Here is a 22,545-nt window from a genome sequence, read left to right as displayed (position 1 = left end):
GCGAGATGAAAGAAGCTTTTTATTGAGCAGAAACTATTTCCTTCGTAAGAGGAAAACGAAATAAAGGAAAATATAACTAATCATTAACACAAATATATTTCTGAAAAAAAAATGTTGAAAATATGAACACTGTATTTTGATAATTAAAATAATAAAAATTTAAAACACAAACAAAATTCTTTTATTTTTACTGTCTTCGGACACTCATCGCGAAGTGACATTCTGATTGATGTCGACGAGTTTGCTTTTAGTAATCCTGCTTTAAAAAGGAATCATGTTTTATTTGCACTATTGATTATTGATATTTGCTGTTTTTTTTTACAATCAACTATCTCAAATTACGAAATCGCGTATAATATAATTGAACTTCGTTATCTGACGAACAGTCAACAATTTTATAGGATTTTTAGAGGTTCGTTATATCGAGGTTTTACTGTATTATTCAACAAAGTCTTCATGGGTACCAGCAAATGACTTATTCGCTCTACTACCTCCGACTAAATGAATTTGATAAATATTAAAATAGTTTGATAATGCAATTTTTTATGGTCTTAAAAGTGAAAGTTTTCCGCCTCCGTAGTGTAATGGTCAGCACGCTCGACTACTGTTCTGGAGGTCTAGGGTTCGATATCCAGGGGAGGGGGGTCAAATAAATATAAGTGATTTTTTCACTGTAATATTTAGTTAATATTACCCTGGATTGGTACCTACCTGAATGATGGTATGAACACTTATCCGCACCCCAATGGTGCATAGGGCACTGTATCATATAAACGTAGTGTTATCTTGTTCATTAACACATGAAGGAAAGGTAATCAGCCCTCCGCTTCAGGTACCAAACTAGTTTTTAGTTAGTTTGGTACCTGAAGCGGAGGGCTGATCACCTTTCCTTCATGTGTTAACGATCAAGATTACACTGCGTTTATATTGTGCAGTGCCCTATGCACCATTGGGGTGCGGATAAGGGTTTGAATGAATGAAAAAGTGAAAATAAATTTCCGACAAAAATAAACGGTGCACCCTGGATTTACCCCTAAACGAACGCACATGAATTCACATGAATGAGAAAAATTGGGTATTATTTTTGTTTGGCTCAACGCGAAAAATAAGTGACATAAGCTCGTCGAATTGGAAAAATTAGCAAAGTAAAACGAAGTTTGTGTATTTGAAAATTTACAATTTAATTGGCTTCGTATCATTGCCAAGAATTGTCAACACAGTGACAACTCAAAGATAATGTAGCATAACAGCGATGCATTTTTATAAATATCGTGGTCGTACAGGAGAAAGTGACCAACTACCAAAACGTAAAATGTTCAGGAGGGTCATTTAAGTCACTTTTGCTTGGCAAGTAAATAAATATCAATGCAGTTAGTCATTTTTAATAAATCAATATATTATACTTTCAAGTTTAAAAGCCTTTGGGATTTTTTTCAGGGCAATATTAAGCTAGTAAGATAGCAAATAGTCAATGATCACGTTTTTGTAAAAAATGCACTTGGTCACTTTCTCCTGTGTGACTACGATATGTTTTTTCTTGCCATAAAACACGTTTGGGTATTAATTTTTTCAGATAAATAAAAATAATTAGACATGTTTTAAAATTATTAATTATTTATCCCTTATCTGCACCAAATTATGTGAAGGCACTGAATCGTTTTGACGCAGCGTTATCTTGATCTTTACTTACATGAAGGCAAGGTGATCACTCCTGCGCTTCAGGGACCAGTCCAAGGTTATATAAAATAAATATTACAGTGTAAAATCACTAAAAATATATATCACCCCCACCCCTGGGGGTGGGGGTGATATATATTTTGAAATCCGGTACCTCCAGCATGGTAGCTAAACACTCAAACCATTACACTTCGGATCCGGACAGATGAATGTCCCCATTTATATATGTAATTATTTATATTATAATCACATGTACATACTGACTGGCCTATTATTTATTACTAGAGATGTACCGTAGAACGGGGCTACTTGAACTTTGATGTGTTACTTGAGCCCAGTACAAAAAAGAGATTTAAATCTGCATTTGGTCTACAATAACGAACGTACGTGACCTGTCAGGGAAACAATGAATCATGTCAATACGTTCATTATTGTAGATCAAATACAGATTTAAATAAAAAAAAATGTACTGGGCTCAAGTAACACAACAAAGTTCAAGTAGCCCCGTTCTACGGTAACGTTTTTTACAACATTTTGAGTTTGTTAAAATACTTTTTCACAAATTTAGATTGACCTCATATAAAAATATGAGATTCCACTTAATAAAAAGCTCACCAATAGATGTCATTAGTAAAAATTATAGTGATTATTGTACAATATCTCAATATTTGGATCATATATACAGAACTTCCAAGAATTTGAGTAGTGTGGTTGTCAATCAATGTTACACGTGTGTAAAGTAATCACTTAAACCAATTTGTGACGGTAAAAGCCCCGTAAATGTCCTGACTTCCATATTCTTCTTCATCTATGGTGAGATATCAAACAATAATATAAAGTTTTTTTAAATACAGCAGTCAGTTACGTAAACAAAAAAGTCTACAATTTTGAACAATTAATTACCATCAAATCTAAACCAAGCTCGAGAAGCTTTAAAAAAACAAACAGTGTTTGAAGCTGGATTTTTTTTCCAATAAACGTCGAAAATTAAAAGGAAAAGTTTTGTAGGGCCATCTCGGAAACAATGTTATTAAAAAATTAAAATCTCTTAAAAAAACTTTTCTTACAACGTAATTAATATTTCCTCCCTTAATTTCTTTAATCGAATGAACGTTGATTTAATTTTTTTCGTAATAATTATTAGATTACAGCATAAAATACAAAACTCATTGCGTAAATTTTTTTAAAAATCACGTCGAATTTACATTTCTTAAGCGTATTTGGGTGGTTAGCACGTCAAAATTTTAAAGCAACCTGCGAATATGTTGGGAAGATTTAAGATTTTGAATAAACTTACGAATTTTTTGCTGACGCAGTGTTATCTTGTTCGTTACTTACATGAAGGCAAGATGGTCCAAGGTAATACTATTAAATAATTAAAAGAGAGTAATTCACTAATATTTATTTTCAACCCCACCTGGGAATCGAACCCGTGACCTTAAACACGGTAGAAACATGCTAATCATTACACCACGGAAGCGGACAAAATATATTTTATTAAAAAATGTTTTTGTTGCGTTTATAGAAGTAAAGTACCTGAGTAAGGTTGTTGCGTTTATAGAAGTATATGCGTTATTTTAAAATTATTAATGAACAAACAAACCTTATATCTTCACCACTGCTAAACATATCTAAATAGAATATTATTGTATATCATCTCTCTCTATGTAAACGATTGCATGATGCGTTTTTGATAAACTTAAAACATTAATTCTCCAAAAAAATTGCCATGTCAATAAATTCTTCCTTTCCCAGAAAATAAATATAAGGGTACGTACCCACATCCCCCATTAGCTACTGTTATCTCCCATAAATTATTGCTGGACGTATTAAAACTGTCACTTAGAATTGTATAGTTACATAACGACCGTAGTCCATTTGATCTTCACATTCATTTGATAATGCCCTAGCAAGGCGAAACAATTGTCACAATATTTTTTTTTGTGTTTTTGTTGATAAAATACAACTACATAAGTAGACTTAAAAAATCTGTGATTGATTTAAAATTAATACATAAATTAAAATGGAGTTCTACAAATTAAACGCCAAATTAATAAATAATTTATAGAAGTACTTGGGATATTTATAACAAATTTATAAAACAATTTAATTAAATTTACCAAATACAAAGGTATGTGTTAATGACGTTTTCCACAATTTTTTTTCATTAAAAAGCTAAAGTAAATGGATACATTCAAATAACGCTATAAATCAGCACACTTGCTACATTTGTGTTCAATGGAGGAGTATTTCATTTTTTAATGCGACTTTACCTCAAAATTCTGTTTCGCCCACCTCTAACGATGACATTCATTTTGTTTTCACCAAAAGCTATGACAGGGCGAGAATCGTTTGACGTTAATTAATTATTTTGGATTTGTGTGGAGGGCAAAAAAGCGCTTTAAATGTTCGGAATTCATATCCAATAGGTACGACTTATTCTGTGAAAAGAGAGATAAAGGGACTTTAATGTTTTTTAAATGGAATTTGCAAAAAGGGATTATCCTTTATATAAAAAAATTGACATCAACATAGATGAAAAAGAACATGGAAGTCTGGGAATTTACAGGACTTACGACTGTCATAAAAAACTTTTAACTATTTTAACACACTCAAAATATATGTAGATAAGTAAATAAATTAACTGGTTAAATATAAGCTCAAATGAAAATTAAAAATGATGTTTTCTAGCATTTCTGAAGTTTGTTAATTTAATCCAGGATTCGGACCTCACATACAAATATAAAGAGTTTTGCTTAATAAAAGCTTTCTTCATACCGCCATAGACGCGTTAACTCGCGAATACTGTGTTTGATCAATATATCTAGAAGTTTCGAAAAATTAAGTTATGTAGTTGGTAATCATGGGTGCAATTGGTGAATGTTACACGTGTATAAAGTGATCTCTTAAACCAGCCTATGACGGTCGTCAGCCCCTTAAACGCCCAGACTTCCATATTCTTCTTCATCTTTGATGAGATGTCAAAAAATAATATGAAAAATAACTCCTATAATTGGAGATAATCCATATTTGTGAACAAGTATTTGGACACACTCAAAATGTTATAATTTTATAATGAATTAACATTTTTTGACATCTTAGTATAGATGAAGAAAAATATGGAAGTCTGGGTATTTACAGGGCTTATGACCATTAATAGGTGGCATTTGACAAATTATATTATCTGGGTTTATCCGTTATATTATCCAGACTTCCATATGTTGAAGTGTCAAAATATATTTATTTATTATATCGTAGTCATACAGGAAAAAGTGACCAAGTGCATTTTATACAAAAACGTGATCATTGTCTATTTAATATCTTACTGGCTTAATATTGCCCTGAAAAAAAAACCAAAGGATTTTAAATTTGGAAGTATAATATATTGACTTGTTAAAAATGACTATCTGCATTGATGTTTATTTTCTTGCCAATCAAAAGTGACTTAAATGGCCCTCCTGAACATTTAACGTTTTGTGAGTTGGTCACTTTCTCCTGTACGACTACGATATATACTTCATCTATGTTGAAGTGTCAAAATATTTTGTTTATTATATGTACTTCATCTATGTTGAAGTGTCAAAATATATTGTTTATTATATATACTTCATCTATGTATGTTGAAGAGTCAAAAAACGTCTAAAATTACTACCAAAGGAGAAAACCCAGATTTGTAAACAAAAAATGTTGTGATATTGAATTTACTTACCTCGCAGTTTGTTTTGTTGATGTCTGATGTCTGCAAGCGATAGATGTGATCCCTGAAACATTAAGTCGTCATCAGAACTTGTCATTTGCATACTAACTTTCGGGGAGACTGTACAAGATATAAGGGGTGGCGAATTATTGACATAGGGTGAATTGCCTCATACATCTGTGCGTTATCTCATGTCGAGGAATAATTTGTATTGATGTTTGAACGAAATCTACATCCGCATAGCAACTCGCAGCGAGTAGCTTGACTTGACACACGTCTGTTTTCTTGAAAATTTTGCAATTTTGCTAATAATACTTATAAATTATGTTTATATGAAGAGACAATGATATTAAATATTTCTGATGTGGTGCCCTATGATATCACATGAGTATGAATAGAGACTGGAAAATAATTAACATCGAAAACATATTTTAATTGACTCGAAAAAAAATATACTTAATTATAAAAAATAAAATTTTTAAGTAAAATAATAAAACTTAATAAACTAATTAAATAAATAGATTTATTTCTTGGACTTTTCTCCAACCGATTTCGACAAAAACCTTGTCATCTTCAGGGATGGACATGTACTGTTCATCCCTAAAGAGGACATGTCCGTACTGTACGTGTACATCCCTAAAAATGACAAGGTTATTGTTGAAATCGGTCGGAGAAAAATATCAAAAATAAAAGTAGTTAAAAATAAAGTTCTGGTCTTATTTTAAGAAGTTTTATAACATGTTCAACAAAGTATAATATGTATGTATGTGCAAAAAACATTCAAGAAAATAAATTTATCACACTTTACTTCTATTAGTGACTTTTATCTACTCCCAATGGTGTAAAGGGCACTGCATGCTATTAATTCAATGTTAATTTTATCGTTTACCATATGAAAATATAGTGATCAATCTTGCGCTTCACGTACCAGTCCATGGTAATATTAAATAAACATTAGAGTGAAAAAACACTTACATATATCTTTTTTTCACCCCTTAAAATCGAATACGGGACCTTCAGCATACTCCAAACGTGTTAATCACTAGTCATTACTTTAAGGAGGTGAAAAATTATCATTTTTACCACTTTTATTCCAGAATGAAGAATTTTCAATCGCTTTCTTAAATATTTTTATCTCCAGAACAATCTAAAGAATTTTCTGGTGTTTATATCCCTTCAAATTGCATTTTCTATTGGAATTTAAAAATTCCCTCGACGGGAATCGTATAAGCCTAGATATCTGAAAGCTTTATCTGAAGCCTTCGGACGTGTGTCGTATATTGATCACGACTGCATCGCATTCCGAGGAGGTTTTCAGGGCCCACTGAAAGGAAAATATTTTTACCCCTCTGTAATCACGTATCGTGCGTTGATCGGGAACAAATAATCGGATACCTCTCTCTGCCTTCTGCGCTCCTAATACAAATTACGTCAGAATAATTTATTTATTTATTTATTCATTAAAATGAGCGGAACGTATTATTTATTTATATATTTTAATGCATACATTCATATTTACATGAACATACACAGGTTTATTTACATATCGTTAACAATTTTATTATAAGTTGCTTCGGGTTAAATAAAGATAGAATCTACAACATTTTGAATGTGTCGAAAAGGAAAATACTTTTACCACTGTGTAATCACGAATCGTGAGTTGATCGGGAACAAATAATCGGATACCTCTCTCTACCTTCTGCGCTCCTAATACAAATTACGTCGAAATAATATGTATCGCTCACTCCTTTCAACAATGTCAAATCGTCAATTTTTCGTTGTGCATGTTTTCGGAATGCCCAGAAAATGTACTATATCCCAGCAAAAGCGGCATATTTTAACTTAATATTCACCCGCTACAGGGCAGAAAGTGTTATTTTTGCATTTTGAAGAAAAGGTATTGTTTAATTTTTTTTTTAAATCTACTAAATATTTTTCAAATGGAGAATAAACCTTCAGGTTTTACCTCAAAAGATCTGTTGCACAGTAAAAAGTTCAATAAGTGGCTTGATATTTATTTTTAATACATTGTATTATATTGTTAAACTTTAAAAACGTTCTACTGAAAAATCAAGTTTTTTGATTTATGACGTTCTTGAAAGGAGCGAGCGATATATTTATTTATTCATTTAAATGAGCGGAACGTATAATTTATTTATAAATATCAATGCTTTAATTCAAATATACATGAACCATGAACATACAGATTTATTTACATATCGTTTACAATTTTATTATGAGTTGTTACTGTAAAACAAATATTATACAAGGTGGCACAAAATTAATCACCTTATCGGAATATTTTATAATTTTTGCAAATGGCGTCGTACATCAATCATATTTAACATTTGTGAACTAGACAGCTGCAGTATACTTGTTCATAACTCTGGATGAAATCTCCAATTAGAGGAGTTATTTTTCATATTATTTTTTGACATCTCATCAAAGATGTAGAAGAATATGGAAGTCTGGGCATTTAAGAACTTCTATATTCTTCTTCATCTTTGATGAGATGTCAAAAAATAATATTAAAAATAACTCCTGTAATTGGAGATTATCCAGAGTTAGGAACAAGTATACTGCAACTGTCTAGTTCACAAATGTCAAATATGATTGATGAACGACGCCATTTGCAAAAATGATAACATCTCTGATAGGGTGATTTATTTTATGCCACCTGTATAACATTTGTTTTACAATAATAAGCCCGTGTATTTAAAAGTTTGTTTTTTTGTTGTTAAATGTCAATATTGCATTTATTAAAATTTTTCCCTCATTTCATTTTTAATTTTAAAAACAATTGTATTTTTTTACTGAATATGGTTTTTTCAATTTGTTTTATTTTTAATATGATATTACAATCTTAATAAAATAAAACAACTTTGTTTTAACCACTTTTTATTGGTACACTATATCCAACCGGTTTCATCATCAAGGTTTATATACTAAATTCTAAAACATTGAAATACTCATAGTGAATTACCCTTCCCTTACCAAAAACTTCCACGCACTCCGTACCCCATATGAAAATATGATTATTATAAAATAAAACAAAGTTTTATTTTATTTTATGAAGTTTATAAAATGTGCCACAAAGTATCTGTAAAAAACATTCAAGAAAAAGTATTATAATATCCACAAGTGTGTAAATGCCGGTTAAAATTAGACGTACAATAAATATGTAAGTGAATCTCTACGCAAATATTGGATTGGTAAAGTAAAAACAGCCATTTAATCATTCGGACGTCATACGTTTTGTCGGCACTAAAAAAACATCAGGCTGAGAATACATGATAAGCAAACAACTTAATTTTACAGGAAAAAAAACACACTTTGGTCAGCTTTCTGGTTCGAAGCAATAACTTGGTCAGCAGGACTATAAAATTGATTAAGAATATACTCTCAAATACACAAATTTACAAATATCATTTAGGTTGTACTCTCAAATATACGGTGTTTAAAAATGATGCAAACTGCATCGAAACGTGTCATAATAGATTTAAAGTAAAAGTGGTGTTTTCCATTTTTTTCATTCAAACTCTTATCCGCACCCCAATGGTGCATAGGACACTGCATCATATAAACGCAGTGTTATCTTGATCGCTTACCCATGAAGGAAAGATGATCAGCCCTCCGCTTTAAAGACCAGTCTAGGGTAATATTGAATAAATATTAGAGTGAAAAAATCACTTTTATTCATTTGACCCCCTCCCCCCCCGTAGAAATCGATCCCGGGACCTCCAGAACGGTAGCCAAGCGTGCTGACCACTACACTACGGAGGTAAAAAAAAATAGTAAAAAATGGATAGATTTTTATCACCAAGTGACTGCCGAATGAATTAATGAAATCATACGAATTCTTACACAACCGGCTGCGCGAGAAGCCACACGTGTTGTTCGCGCCCAAATTTTTTTAGAATAATTATTTTAGAATACGAATATTCGAAGAAAAACTTTTTTTTCAACACAAACACGGTGTTTTAAGCATAAAATTCAATTACCTTAAATGTTACCTAGTTACGAAACTAGTATTACGAAGTAAGTGTTATGAAGCTAGAAGTAATTTTATCCTAAAAAGCATTTCTTTAAAATGTAAATGTCAATTGCAAAACAAAATTTAAAAAAAGAAAATGGATCTTTCGGATAAAAACAATAGATGGCTTCGTCTCAGACGAGACACTCAAAATACCACAAATTGCATGGTATAATGTGAGTTTTAGTTACCATATATGTATTTAAACAGTCAATTTGACTTGCATAAAACAGAATAGTAACGTAATTTCCGATGGGTATGCAGTGGACGGATTCAATTCGGAAAATGGGTAGCAATATATTATAGTATTCAGAATTGGATATTGAACAAAAGGATTCCAAGCATTCTTCCATACTCCCCTCTGCATACATTACGACTATGTTCTCATATGTACCTATACAATACAGTTATAATATTGTAGATATTATCTATGTGTATATATACCCTTTACCTTCGATACGGTGCCTCTAAATTCATGGTGCCTAACTTAAAAAATTAGCCCATCCTCATATATACATTTTTTTTCAAAATATATGGCATCTAGAGACATCTATTGGTGAGATGAAGAAATTTTTTTACTGAGCAGTATTTCTTATATTTGCATGCGAGGTCCGAATCTTGTATTATATTCACATACTCGAGAAGCGCTAGAAAAGATCATTTTCATTTTTTTTATTTTATCTCATAATTCGACCATTTAATTTATTCACAAAATTTTGAGTGTGTCCAAATACTTGTTAAAAAATCTGGGTCATCTCCAATACAATTGGAGATAATCCAGATTTGTAAAAAAGTATTTGGACACTTAAAATGTTGTTTATACTGTGGTTTCTAGTTGAATACCACTTTAATTTATCAGAAGGGAAGCAAGATGAAAGCGGATTACTTTTAACACAAATTTATTCAGTTCTATAAAATTACAATCAAGAAAATACTTAAGAATAATCGCGTGATTGTAATATGAGAACAGTTGAAATACGTGTCGATCTGAGGACGGGCGGCGGCGAAGTGTGACGAGCTAGTTTCCGCTCGTTGCGGGCTCCGTGGTGTGTTCGTTATTTCACTCGATTTGAGTTGCCATAGTAGATGTGTGGGTTGCCACAATACTAATGGAATGTATCCCTGAAAGTAAAAAAGTTGCCCCGCCCGGAGAGGAGGTGACATGGTTTGTCAAACAATATTTTGCACCATATTTTGCGCTAATATTTTGTCCGCCTCCGTAGAGTAATGGTCAGCATGCTCGGCTACCGTTCTGGAGGTCTTGGGTTCGATTCCCAGGGGGGTTCAATAAATATAAGTGATTTTTTCACTCTGATATTTATTCAATATAACACTGGACTGGTACCTGAAGTGGAGGGCTGATCACCTTTCCTTCATGTGTAAACGATCGAAATAACACTGCGTTTATATGAAGCAGTGCCCTATGCACCATTGGGGTGCGGTAAGGGATTTATTATTATTATATTTTGCACCTGATATATCGAGAACAAACATAGAAATAATCTTTAAAGGTAACACGCACTAAACAAATTGGTTTTTGTGGTATAAATCAGTCCAACATATCATGACTCATAGTTTTTGAAACGTCAAAGGCGTTCAAATTCAAATAATAAAAAACTGTGTCATTAAATTATAACTATGACTGCTTTAAGAGGTAAAAGACCCCCAGGAAGACCACCTAAAGGATGGAGAGAAGACAGCTGGTCTTCCACCTCCCAGGAGCGAACCGGAGAATAACAGGACATAGTCCTAACTAAAGAAGAAGAAGACTATTTTGACAATAATTATGGTTCAAATTGTAAAAGAAAAACACTTGTTTTTCACCACTTGAGTTTATTCTAATACAACGACTAGTTTCGAAAGCTACAGATTCTTACGGGGTCTAATATAAATTTACAATTTTATAATGTCTTACCTCAAAGTGAATGCCGAGATAATAAATAAAATTAAAATAACCAAATGAGACACCAAATCATACTAGAAAAACTATATTCATTTATCGATAAAAAAAATCAGGTGCTTGTTATAAGTATATGTACCTTAGTATGGTATGAACAGTATTTTCATTTACATTTTGGTTATTTTTAATGTAATAGGTGAACACATTTGTATTGTTTTAATTTTTGATAGTTTGATTTACATGCGACACAGTTTCATGAGCCACCCACTACCCACACGTCTGCGAAGTCGTGATATTTGTTTACCGAGACTAGACTGCGCTAGACTGGAAATCTTCAAAACACAATACGTAATAAAATATTATAGAATAATACCGGCTACAATCGAGTTCACTCATCCTTACTCCCTCGATATTATTCATAATTTTTGTATTGAAATGATATTTTTCACTTTCCATACGAGAAACATATACCGTAGTCATACAGGAGAAAGTGACCAAGTGCATTTCTTACAAAAACGTGATCATTTACTATGAAAAAATCCCTAAGGATTTCAAACATGGAAGTATAATATATTGACTTGTTAAAAATGACTAACTGCATTGATGTTTATTTTTTTGCCAAGCAAAAGTGACTTAAATACCCCTCCTGAACATTTTACGTTTTGTCAATGGGTCACTTTCTCCTGTACGACTACGATATCGCATATTTCGAGGTGTTTCGAATCCTCATCTGCACTCGATGTTGCATAAGGCACTGCATCATATAAACGCAGTGTTATCTTGATTGTTAACACATGAAGGAAAGGTGATCAGCCCTTTGTTTCAGGTAATATTGAATAAATATTAGAGTGAAAAATCACTTACATTTATTTAACCCAACCCTGGGAATCGAACCCGGAACGTCCAGTACGGTAACCAAGCGTGCTGACCATTACACTACGGACAGGTTGAGGTTGAGGCCGAGGTTTTTAATTGCGAGGATTCAAACACAATATTTTAAATTTGAACCATATACATATTTAGAAGTTCCAAGAATTTGAGTAGTTTGGTTGTCAATCGTGAGCAGAATTGGTGAATGTTACACATGTGTAAATCGTACACTCAAACCAGCCTATAATGGCCGTAAGCCATGTAAATGCCCGGACTTCCAAATTCTTCTTCATCTTTATTAAGATGTCAAAAATCCTTGTAACTTTCCTCCCAAACCTTAGAATATTCACTTAAAAAATAAAAAATTTTGTATTCTCAATATTATTAATATTTAAAGCATTTACTTTGTGGTTAGTCATATTTACTTTTTTATTTTTTTTACAAAATTGTTAATAATATTAGTATATAGCCACTCACCGAATGTATTATATACTAATTATACGCTAATATTATTAACATTTTTGGTAAAAAAAAAGTAAAAATGACAAACCACAAAGTAAATGCTTTAAATATTAATAATATTGAGAATACAAAAAAAAATATTTTTGAGTGAATATTCTAAGGTTTGGGAGGGAAATTACAAGGATTTTTTGCTATCTTAATAAAGATGAAGAAGCATTAAGTAAAAAAAAAAGTAATATTTGTTGTACTTACATTCCTCCGATGTACAGAAATCCTGCGTCGTCATCCAGGAACAAGGTTCTGTAGTACTTTTCCCCGCAGGAGAAATGTGACACGAATTCTGGAAAATGGAGAGAACATGTGTTACTTTCGATTTCATTTCGATTGCGTTTCAATTTGGGTTAAGTGTGGTTGTTCATACGTGCCTGTCTTCATGTGGCTTTTCTACGAGTATGCGAAGCCCAGTCAACCTTATGCTTCGGACCCTAAATTCAAACGAAGTCTCTTACGAAGGATATTAAGATTGAATGAGAATATTATTATATATATTTTTTTGTAATTCTTATTAGTAACATACTAGGACATATTAGGACCTCACATACCTACTAATAAAAGAGTTTCTGATCAATAAAAAGCTTCTTTTCATCTCACCAATAGATGTCTCTAGTGAAGTTCTAGTGATTCAAGAACAAGGTTTCTAAATTGATTCATATACTAATAAAAGAGTTTCTACTCAAAAAAGCTTCTTTTCGTCTCACCAATAGATGTCTCTAGTGAAGTTCTATTAATTCAAGCATAATGTTTAAAAATTGGTTCATATATATAGAACTTCCAAGAATTAGAGTAGTGTGGTTGTCAATAATGGGTAGAATTATTGAATGTTACACGTGTGTAAAATGATCACTTAAACCAGCCTATGACGGTTGTCAGCCCCGTAAATGCCCAGACTTCCATATTCTTCTTCATCTTTGATGAGATGTCAAAAAATAATTGTAACAGAGTATACATTTTTTAACAATTTTGGTTATACGAGTACTTATATCTAAATAATATTTCTAGGTTTTTTTAAATAATTTTTTACTTGTATTATACCACTCAATGTGTTTTATTTCATTTAACACGTCTAGGTTCAAAAACATTCAATATAAGCGTTATTTAAAAAAAAAATATAATTAGCATGTCATTCCATGCCGAATCAATGAATAATATTACTAGGGTACATATATTTTATGCGGTACCTTTCTAAAAAAGAGACAAGCTCTTGTGCTTGTAGAGGGAATTATCTTGTTTAGTTTTGTATTCGAATAATAAGAGCAATATTGTTTTAATTAAACACTTGATTCGGCTTTATGCATTATGTATATTTAGAACTTCCAAGAATTTATCAATAATTTATCAAGTATGGTTATCAATAATGTGTAGAATTGGTAAATGTTACACGTGTGTAAAGTGATCACTTAAACCAGCCTATGACGGTCGTCAACCCTGTAAAGGTCCAGACTTCCATATTCTTCTTCATCTTTGATGAGATGTCAAAAATAACACAAATATCTGTCCATTAAGTATTTTTTCTGTTCATTCATTTTGGATCCCTGAGTTATAATACTTGCTTCTTAATACTATCTTCATTATACATGCTCCATAATTCTTGCTTCATAATACTAGCTAGCTTCATAAACCTAAATGCGCTTGCGTTGAACAGAAAGTAGGCAATAAATTCACCTTTATGATGATAATGCGTCCTCAAAATGCCATATACATTATCACACTTTTTATTCAAACGGTGTAGACGTTATAAAAACCTGTGGGTAAGGGTGATAAACTTTTTTGATTTTACTATGTAAAAAGTCGTTGCTATTTTCCGTTACGATTCATGATACGAATTGCCAACCTAGAGGGATAACTGACGTTTTCAGGTATTTTCACACAACATTTTGAGTGTGTCCAAACAGTTGTTCACAAAATCAATAAAAAGCTTCTTTTCATCTAGCCAATAGATGTCTTTAATAAAGTTCTAGTGATTCAAGAACAATGTTTCAAAATTGGTTCATATATATAGAACTTCCAAGAATTTGAGTAGTGTGGTTGTCAATAATGGGTGGAATTGGTGAATGTTACACGTGTGTAAATTGATCACTCAAACCAGCCTATGACGGTCGTCAGCCCCGTAAATTCCCGGACTTACATATTCTTCTTCATCTTAGACGAGATGTCAAAAAATAATATTTTCATAAGTGCTTATTTTGGACTCAGGTTCCGTTAGTTTTTCCAAATATTCGGAAAATAAATTATGATAATATCTGGGTTAATATCAGAAAGTAAATTATGATTTCTTCACAAATCTGTGTTTCTCGACTAGAAGGAACTTGACACGATTGAATACTTCAAATGTTTGAAAGTAAATAGATCAGGAGTCAGAACATAATGGGCGGGTATATATAAACAGAATATTATTATAACATATATAACAGTATATATTTGTGAGGAATGAAGAGATAAGGCGTAGGACGCAGCAAATCTTGGTCACAACTGTCGTCAAAAAAAGGCGATTCAGTTGGCTTGGCCACGTACTCCGCATGCCTCCTGAGAGCCTTAATCAAGCTTGCCTCTTTTACAAGGCATCAGGTTCGCGCCGCCCAGGACGACCATTGCTGACAATTCGTCGGCAGTTCTCGTCAGAACTTCGCGACGCGGATCTGACTTGGGAGGATGCAAGGGAGCTGGCAGCCGACAGAAAAGCCTGGAGACAGTTTGTGGACTCCATATGCTCCACCTAGGGAGCGGATATGGTTATTATTATTATTATATATAAACAGATGCATGCATTATCTATTAAACATAATTTATTATGAAATATCGAACAGCAATTATTGGAGATTGTTATAGAATGGCAAGAAATAGAATGTGTTCTCTCCTGAGAAGACTGATGCGATGGACCAGAGGTTCTCAACCCAGTGCCCGCGGGCACCATGAAAAACACCAAAATTGCAGAAGAATTTTAGAGAAAAGATAATCTTTCAATTAAGTGTCCACAAAATTGTGTACATTTGCATAAAATATTATTTTCACTGCGGTATGCTTTTTGAATGTTTATTAATGTTTTTTTCTGATGAATTTAAAATTATTTGCGTGCGCGCACCGCGACACGTCTACACAGGTCGATATCTAAAATCAAACTGAGCAATAGTCGATATTTCGACGGTACGCAGTTTTCGCGCAGTAATAAAGCGTCGATATACCGACGGTCCGCAGTAAAACGGTTAATTAAAAAGTAAATTATTTTTATTTTTTGTTAATTTTATTTTTTTACTACTATGTATGAACCTCTACAGTCGTAAGAGAGCAAGCAAACAAGGCCTCTGCTGGATGCTTAAATAAATTTGTATGGAGAAACAAATACATGCTGAAAGAGAGTAAGGTGAGGATCTATAAAACCTGCGTAAGACCGATCTTGACATACGGCACGGAAACAAGAGCCGACACCGCGAGAACAAAAAGCCTTCTTAGGACATCGGGAATGAAGACTCTACGACCCATTGCAGGCCTAACACTTCGCGACAGAGTTAGAAACTTAGAAATAAGAAAAATCTGCGATGTTGAAGATGTTGTGCGATGGGGAAGAGAAAGAAGACGTTTCTGGAGAGATCACGTGGGAAGAGCGAGTTCGGATCGAGTGGTGAGGGTGGCAGCGGACAGCAGCATAGGTGGGATCAGACCCCCAGGAAGACCACCTAAACGATGAAAGGATAGCTGGTCTTCCACCTCCCAGGAGCGACCCGAGAATGACAGGACCTAGTCCTTAAATAAGAAGAAGAAGAAGACTACTTTGTTTATTAAATAAGTTTGCGATATTGTATGTATGAGTGGTTCATTTGCTGACAGCATTTAAAAATAAGTCGATTAAAAATAGATGGCACCCACAGATATTTTAGAATGTGCTCTGAAGTACAAAAAGGTTGTGAACCCCTGCGATAGAATTTGATCAGAAAGGTACGTGAATATCCTGTGAGTATAAATATTTGGCAAGTTTGAACAAAATATCCCGATGTTTGCTTTGCTCTTTAAACTGTGATATTTACTTGTGTGCAAATGAGTGTTCGCGAGAAACGACAATAGATTCATCTACTCTCAAATCGCATAATACTCATATGGGTAAATATGTAACATATCGCTCACTCCTTTCAAGAACGTCATAAATCAAAAAACTTGTTTTTTTAGGAAAACGTTTTTAAAGTTTAAAAATATAATACAATGTATTAAAAATAAATATCAACCCACTTATTGAACTTTTTACTGTGCAACAGATATTTTTAGGTAAAACCTGAAGGTTTTTTCTCTATTTAAAAAATATTTATTTTACTTCAAAAAAATAATTAAATAATACCTTTTCTTCAAAATGCAAAAACAACACTTTCTGCCATGTAGCGGGTAAATATTAAGTTAAAAATATGCCTCTTTTGCTGGGATAAAGTACATTTTTTGGGTATTCCGTTAAAATGCCTAACTGAAAATTGTCGATTTTTGATTTATGACGTTCTTGAAAGGAGTGAGCGATATGTAAATGTACTCCTATATAGCCGACCAAATTTACGTGGGTGTGGAATTTGAGATGTACTTATGTAAGGCGTACCTTATGTCATGGGTGCAGTTTTTGATTTTTATAAAATGTTTGTTTCCAGACTGACCATCTCTTCGTCAGGACAATCACTACACTAGCATACAAACACGACTATTCACCTCTACCATAGCAATATTCGTACACTCATAACTAATTAAAAAGCTTCTTTTCATCTCACCAATAGATGTCTCTAGTGAAATTTTAGTGATTCAAGAACAATGTTTCAAAATTGGTTCATATATACAGAACTTCCAAGAATTTGAGCAGTGTGGTTGTCAAAAATGGGTAGAATTGGTGAATGTTACACGTGTGCAAAGTGATCACTTAAACCAGCCTATGACGGTCGTCAGCCCCGAAAATGCCCAGACTTCCATATTCTTCTCCATCTTCGATGGTCTATTAAAATCGTTGTTTTCATATACTGCCTGTGGAATTACGCCCGTTAACGAGAAAACAATGAGAATAATTGTACATTATGTACATACACAAATATACCACCGTTAATAGGATCCATTACCTAAATACACAAGTACGCTTTACATACTTATTTTCGCAAACAAAGTACTTAAGTAAATACGCAAGTAAATCAACTTTCCAACTCGACATAAAGCACTCTTTGAAATTCAATATTGAATTAAATTTCGACTGATTACAAAGCCGGTATTTCTCCAACGAACGTACTATATTATTTTCATGTCTGTTTCAGACATACTACAATTAAAACAGCGTGTACATTTATTCAATAATATTTATAGAAATATAAAGTGAGTTATTTAATTTACTACACGAATCATTCAATACTTTAAATAGGTTCGTGAGAGACACCTACATGTTTAGACACTCAATTTATCAGCTATATAAAAACATAGACAATAATGGTGAGGAATTTTGGAAAAGCAAATTTATTTTTTATTAATATTTTATCAGTATTTAAATTTTTATGCATGTCTAAATTTTCTAATATTTTCATGACAATTTACAATGTTTAGAAAAACATAAAAATTTATAAAAGCTAACTAACTAACCATCACGCCGCTTCCCCGCAGGGCTAGGCAGGGAGAATGGAATGCCACACCACTCTGTCTTTGCAAATTTTCTTTACCTCTTTTAAGTTCATGTATCTCCTCAAATATCTTTCTTATTTTTCTTTAAACCCTTATCATCACCCCAAAGTGCATTGGGCACTGTATTGTAGTGACGCAGTGTTATCTTGATCATCAATTGCATGAAAGCAAGGTGATCAGCCCTGCGCTTCTTGTACCAATCCAGGGTGATAAAATAAATATGAGAGTGTAAATCGCATCTCCCGGGAATCTAACCCGGCACCTCCAGCACGGTAGCCAAAGGTATTGTTCATAACAATTTAGAAAATTTTGAAATTTTATACTTAACAATTTATAAAAAATAAAAAGAAAGTGTAAATTTTAAAGTTTAAGTAATAAATAATTTATCATATTATTTTTTGACATCTCATCAAAGATGAAGAAGAATGTTGAAGTCTGGGCATTTATGGGGCTGACGACCGTCATAGGCTGGTTTAAGTGATAACTTTACACACGTGCAATATTCACCAATTCTGCCCATTATTGACAACCACACTACTCAAATTCTAGTTCTATATGCATGAACCAATTTTGAAACATTATTCTTGAATCACTAGAACTTCACAAGAGACATCTACATATTAGTGAGATGAAAAGAAGCTTTTTAAGAATAATGTTTCAAAATTGGTTCATATATATAGAACTTCCAAGAATTTGAGTAGTGTGGTTGTCAATAATGGGTAGAATTGGTGAATGTTGCACGTGTATAAAGTGATCACACAAACCAGCCTATGACGGTCGTCAGCCCCGTAAATGCCCAGACTTCCATATTCTTCTTCATCTTTGATGAGATGTCAAAAAATAATATGAAAATAACTCCTGTAATTGGAGACAATCCAGATTTTGTGAACAAGTATTTGGACACACTCAAAATGTTGTTATAAATAATAGTATATGGTAGTATGTATTTTACCTTTTTTGTTGTGGTGTTTTTCCGACAGGCAGCATTGTTCCTCCCTATAGAAGTGCCACGAGGTCTCATAACTTCCCTGGGACAAATCCACACAAAAGCACAGGATAATCAAGTACAGGAGTCCCGATACAAAGCGATTCCCATAGCTACTGAACCACCCCCCACATCGCCATCCCTCGACACAACCATGAACTGACACCACTATTTCATTATACATCCACATGTAGAAGTATGAACGGAGGTCTGTTTTGGGGTGTAATTTATCGCACTGACTTGTTTGGAAAATTTCATCTTCACTGTCTGATTTCATTGTTGATTTATGGAATAATTGTTTTCACTTATCGTTGGAAAATTCATTTTAACCGTTTTTAGTTTTCTGCGTCAAAATATTTTTTGGCAGATATTCGCTATTCTGTTTATCTAGAAGAAAATTTCAATTCTTAGTAAGCAGTTTTTCTATTTTCGGGGTTTGTTGTGATAATTTCATTAATTTATCAATTGATTTGTCACTTTGTGGTAAAATCCATGTCAATTTTAAATTTATGTTTTTTTTTAAACCCTTATCCGCACCCCAATGGTGCATAGGGCACTGCATCATATGAACGCAGTGTTATCTTGAACGTAAACACACGAAAGAAAGGTGATCAGCCCTCCGCTTCAGGTACCAGTCCATATAGGGTAATATTGAATAAATATTAGAGAGAAAAAATCACTTATATTTATTTGACCCCCCCTGGGAATCGAACCCGGGACCTCCAGAGCGGTAGCCGAGCGTGCTGACCATTACACTACGGAGGCGGACATGTTTTTTTAATTGATAATTATTTTTTTTCTACAAAATACATATTTAAATTTACAGAGTATTAAAAATATAACGTTTCTACCTCTCTAATAAAGTAGATACGTGTGTTTAAAGAGGGAGTTCGTTTTACATTTTTTTACAAACATTATGTAAATTAAATGAATAAAAAAATATTCCTTGGAATGGAGTTTTTAGGTTGGGGTCTTTTTGAGTGTTGTTGCCATTGTTTCTGAAAATCTATTGTGACACGTGTCTTCATGCATTCCGCATCATTTCCTAACACCATGTGTAGTGGTATTTACTATGTAAGTAAAACTTAAATAATCAATTTATTTTGATAGTCGACCTTTCGTAAGTAATAAATTGAACATAAAAGACGGTAATTAAAGGAACCTTTTTTTTTATTTCACTAGGTAAAAACCTCTTTATATTAAATTAATTATGATACATTTTTCGATGCATTCTGCATCATTTTAAAATGCGTACGTTTTTCTCAATATTATTAATATTTAAAGCATTTACTTTGTGGTTAGTCATTTTTACTTATTTATTTTTTTACAAAAATGTTAATAAAATTAGTATATAACCACTCACCGAGATTTTTACGTCTACCGGTTTCGAGACGTACCCGTCTCTTCGTCAGGACAATCACTAACACAGCATGCAAACAATACTACCCTTCACCACCATAGCACCATTTACACACTCAAAACTACACAAAATGTCTAACACATGCGATTTTTGGTCGACCCGAAGACCAACATGCACTATAGTTTTCAATACAGACATGCGTTACGAGCCGAGGTTAAACGTATATTAGAATTAGACTAGGAATACTTAGGAATACCTACAAGTATATAAATAGATTCGATTCCTAGTCTAATTCTAATATACGTTTAACCTCGGCTCGTAACGCATGTCTGTATTGAAAACTATAGTGCGACCAAAAATCGCATGTGTTAGACATTTTGTGTAGTTTTGAGTGTGTAAATGGTGCTATGGTGGTGAAGGGTAGTATTGTTTGCATGCTGTGTTAGTGATTGTCCTGACGAAGAGACGGGTACGTCTCGAAACCGGTAGACGTAAAAATCTCGGTGAGTGGTTATATACTAATTTTATTAACATTTTTGTAAAAAAATAAATAAGCGTACGTTTTTTTTTTTAATTTTGCAGAATGCATCGAAACACGTGTTAAAATATATTTTAAAAACGGCTGATGGTAGTAATTCTGATAAATATATTAATATGACGAAAGGCAGAATAACCTGAAAAATCCATATCAAGATTTTTTATTGATATCTCTCTACTTATCATATATAAAGTATCAACAACAATTTAAACTTTGCTAAAAACATGACGTGATTTCTTTAAGCACTCAACATAAAATTTCAACAACAATTCAAATTTCGTGGGAATAACACGCATTTCCAATGCGAAAATCTTGGAATACCACAATCCCTTAAAAAAGATGACCTAATTTTTATTAAAAATCCTCCATACGAAACATCAACAACAATTCAAACTTCGTAAGAATAAATAAAACGCATTTCCAATGCGAAAATCTTGGAATACCACAATCCCTTAAAAACATGACCTAATTTTTATTAAAAATCCTCCATACGAAACATCAACAACAATTCAAACTTCGTGAGAATAACATGCATTTCCAATGCGAAAATCTTGGAATACCACAATCCCTTAAAAACATGATCTCGTTTTTATTAAACCGTCTATACGAAATATCAACAACAATTTAAACTTCGTTGGAATAACACGCATTTCCAATGCAAAAATCTTTGAATACCACAATCCCTTAAAAACATGATGTCGTTTTTATATAACCGTCTTTACGAAATATCAACAACAATTTAAACTTCGTTGGAATAACATGCATTTCCAATGCAAAAATCTTGGAATACCACAAACCCTTAAAAACATGACCTAATTTTCTTTAAGCCTTCTAAAAGCTTCTCAAAATTCCCCAAATTTATGCATTGTATAAAAATGTATTGTGTATATTGAGTTGTTTGTATCGTTTTCATACACGTGAACTCTTTATGTTATAATATATTACATACTCGTATTTCAAAGGGGATATGACATAACTCAAATGTTGAAAATTACATTAAAATATCGACACGGTATACTAGAGATTTATATTTTGTATATTAAAAGCATTGTTAACTTTGTGTTATGGTAATATAACACTCTCCTTATCATTCATGGTTCATATTGTGTAATATCACTTTTAAAGTACTTCGTGACTACCAATTTTAGAATAATCATTCTATCATCAGGTTAATGTAGATTAAAAAAGAAATTACGGTCTGACATTTATATAATTATAAAAATTATGAAAATTATGAAATTACGAAGAAGACAAATGAATCAGAATGTGAATATGTTTTTAAATGTGGACTTTTAGTTAAATTTAATTGTTTTTTTTTAATTATGGAAAAGTCTATATTAA

The 22,545-nt window shown here is 32.6% G+C and overlaps 1 protein-coding gene across 1 annotated transcript in view; it reads right to left on the bottom strand.

The window, feature by feature from the left end:
* The window catches only part of LOC148310251 (semaphorin-2A-like), a 105,735-nt gene extending 86,042 nt beyond the window's left edge, over positions 1–19,693 (bottom strand). The window contains exons 1-3 of the mRNA XM_088258702.1: positions 19,274–19,693; positions 12,892–12,979; positions 5,387–5,438 (exon numbers count right to left, since the gene is read on the bottom strand). Of these exons, the coding sequence (XP_088114828.1) occupies positions 5,387–5,438; positions 12,892–12,979; positions 19,274–19,583 (450 nt within the window). The 5' untranslated portion in view covers positions 19,584–19,693. The remainder of the gene's footprint in view (positions 1–5,386; positions 5,439–12,891; positions 12,980–19,273) is intronic.
* Between the last annotated feature and the right edge of the window lie 2,852 nt (positions 19,694–22,545).

The sequence above is a fragment of the Brachycentrus maculatus genome, unplaced genomic scaffold, assembly GCF_059751285.1.
Source record: "Brachycentrus maculatus isolate JH-2025_06_01 unplaced genomic scaffold, ASM5975128v1 h1tg000102l, whole genome shotgun sequence".
Taxonomy (NCBI): domain Eukaryota; kingdom Metazoa; phylum Arthropoda; class Insecta; order Trichoptera; family Brachycentridae; genus Brachycentrus; species Brachycentrus maculatus.
This window is presented reverse-complemented; position numbering and strand designations above follow the sequence as displayed.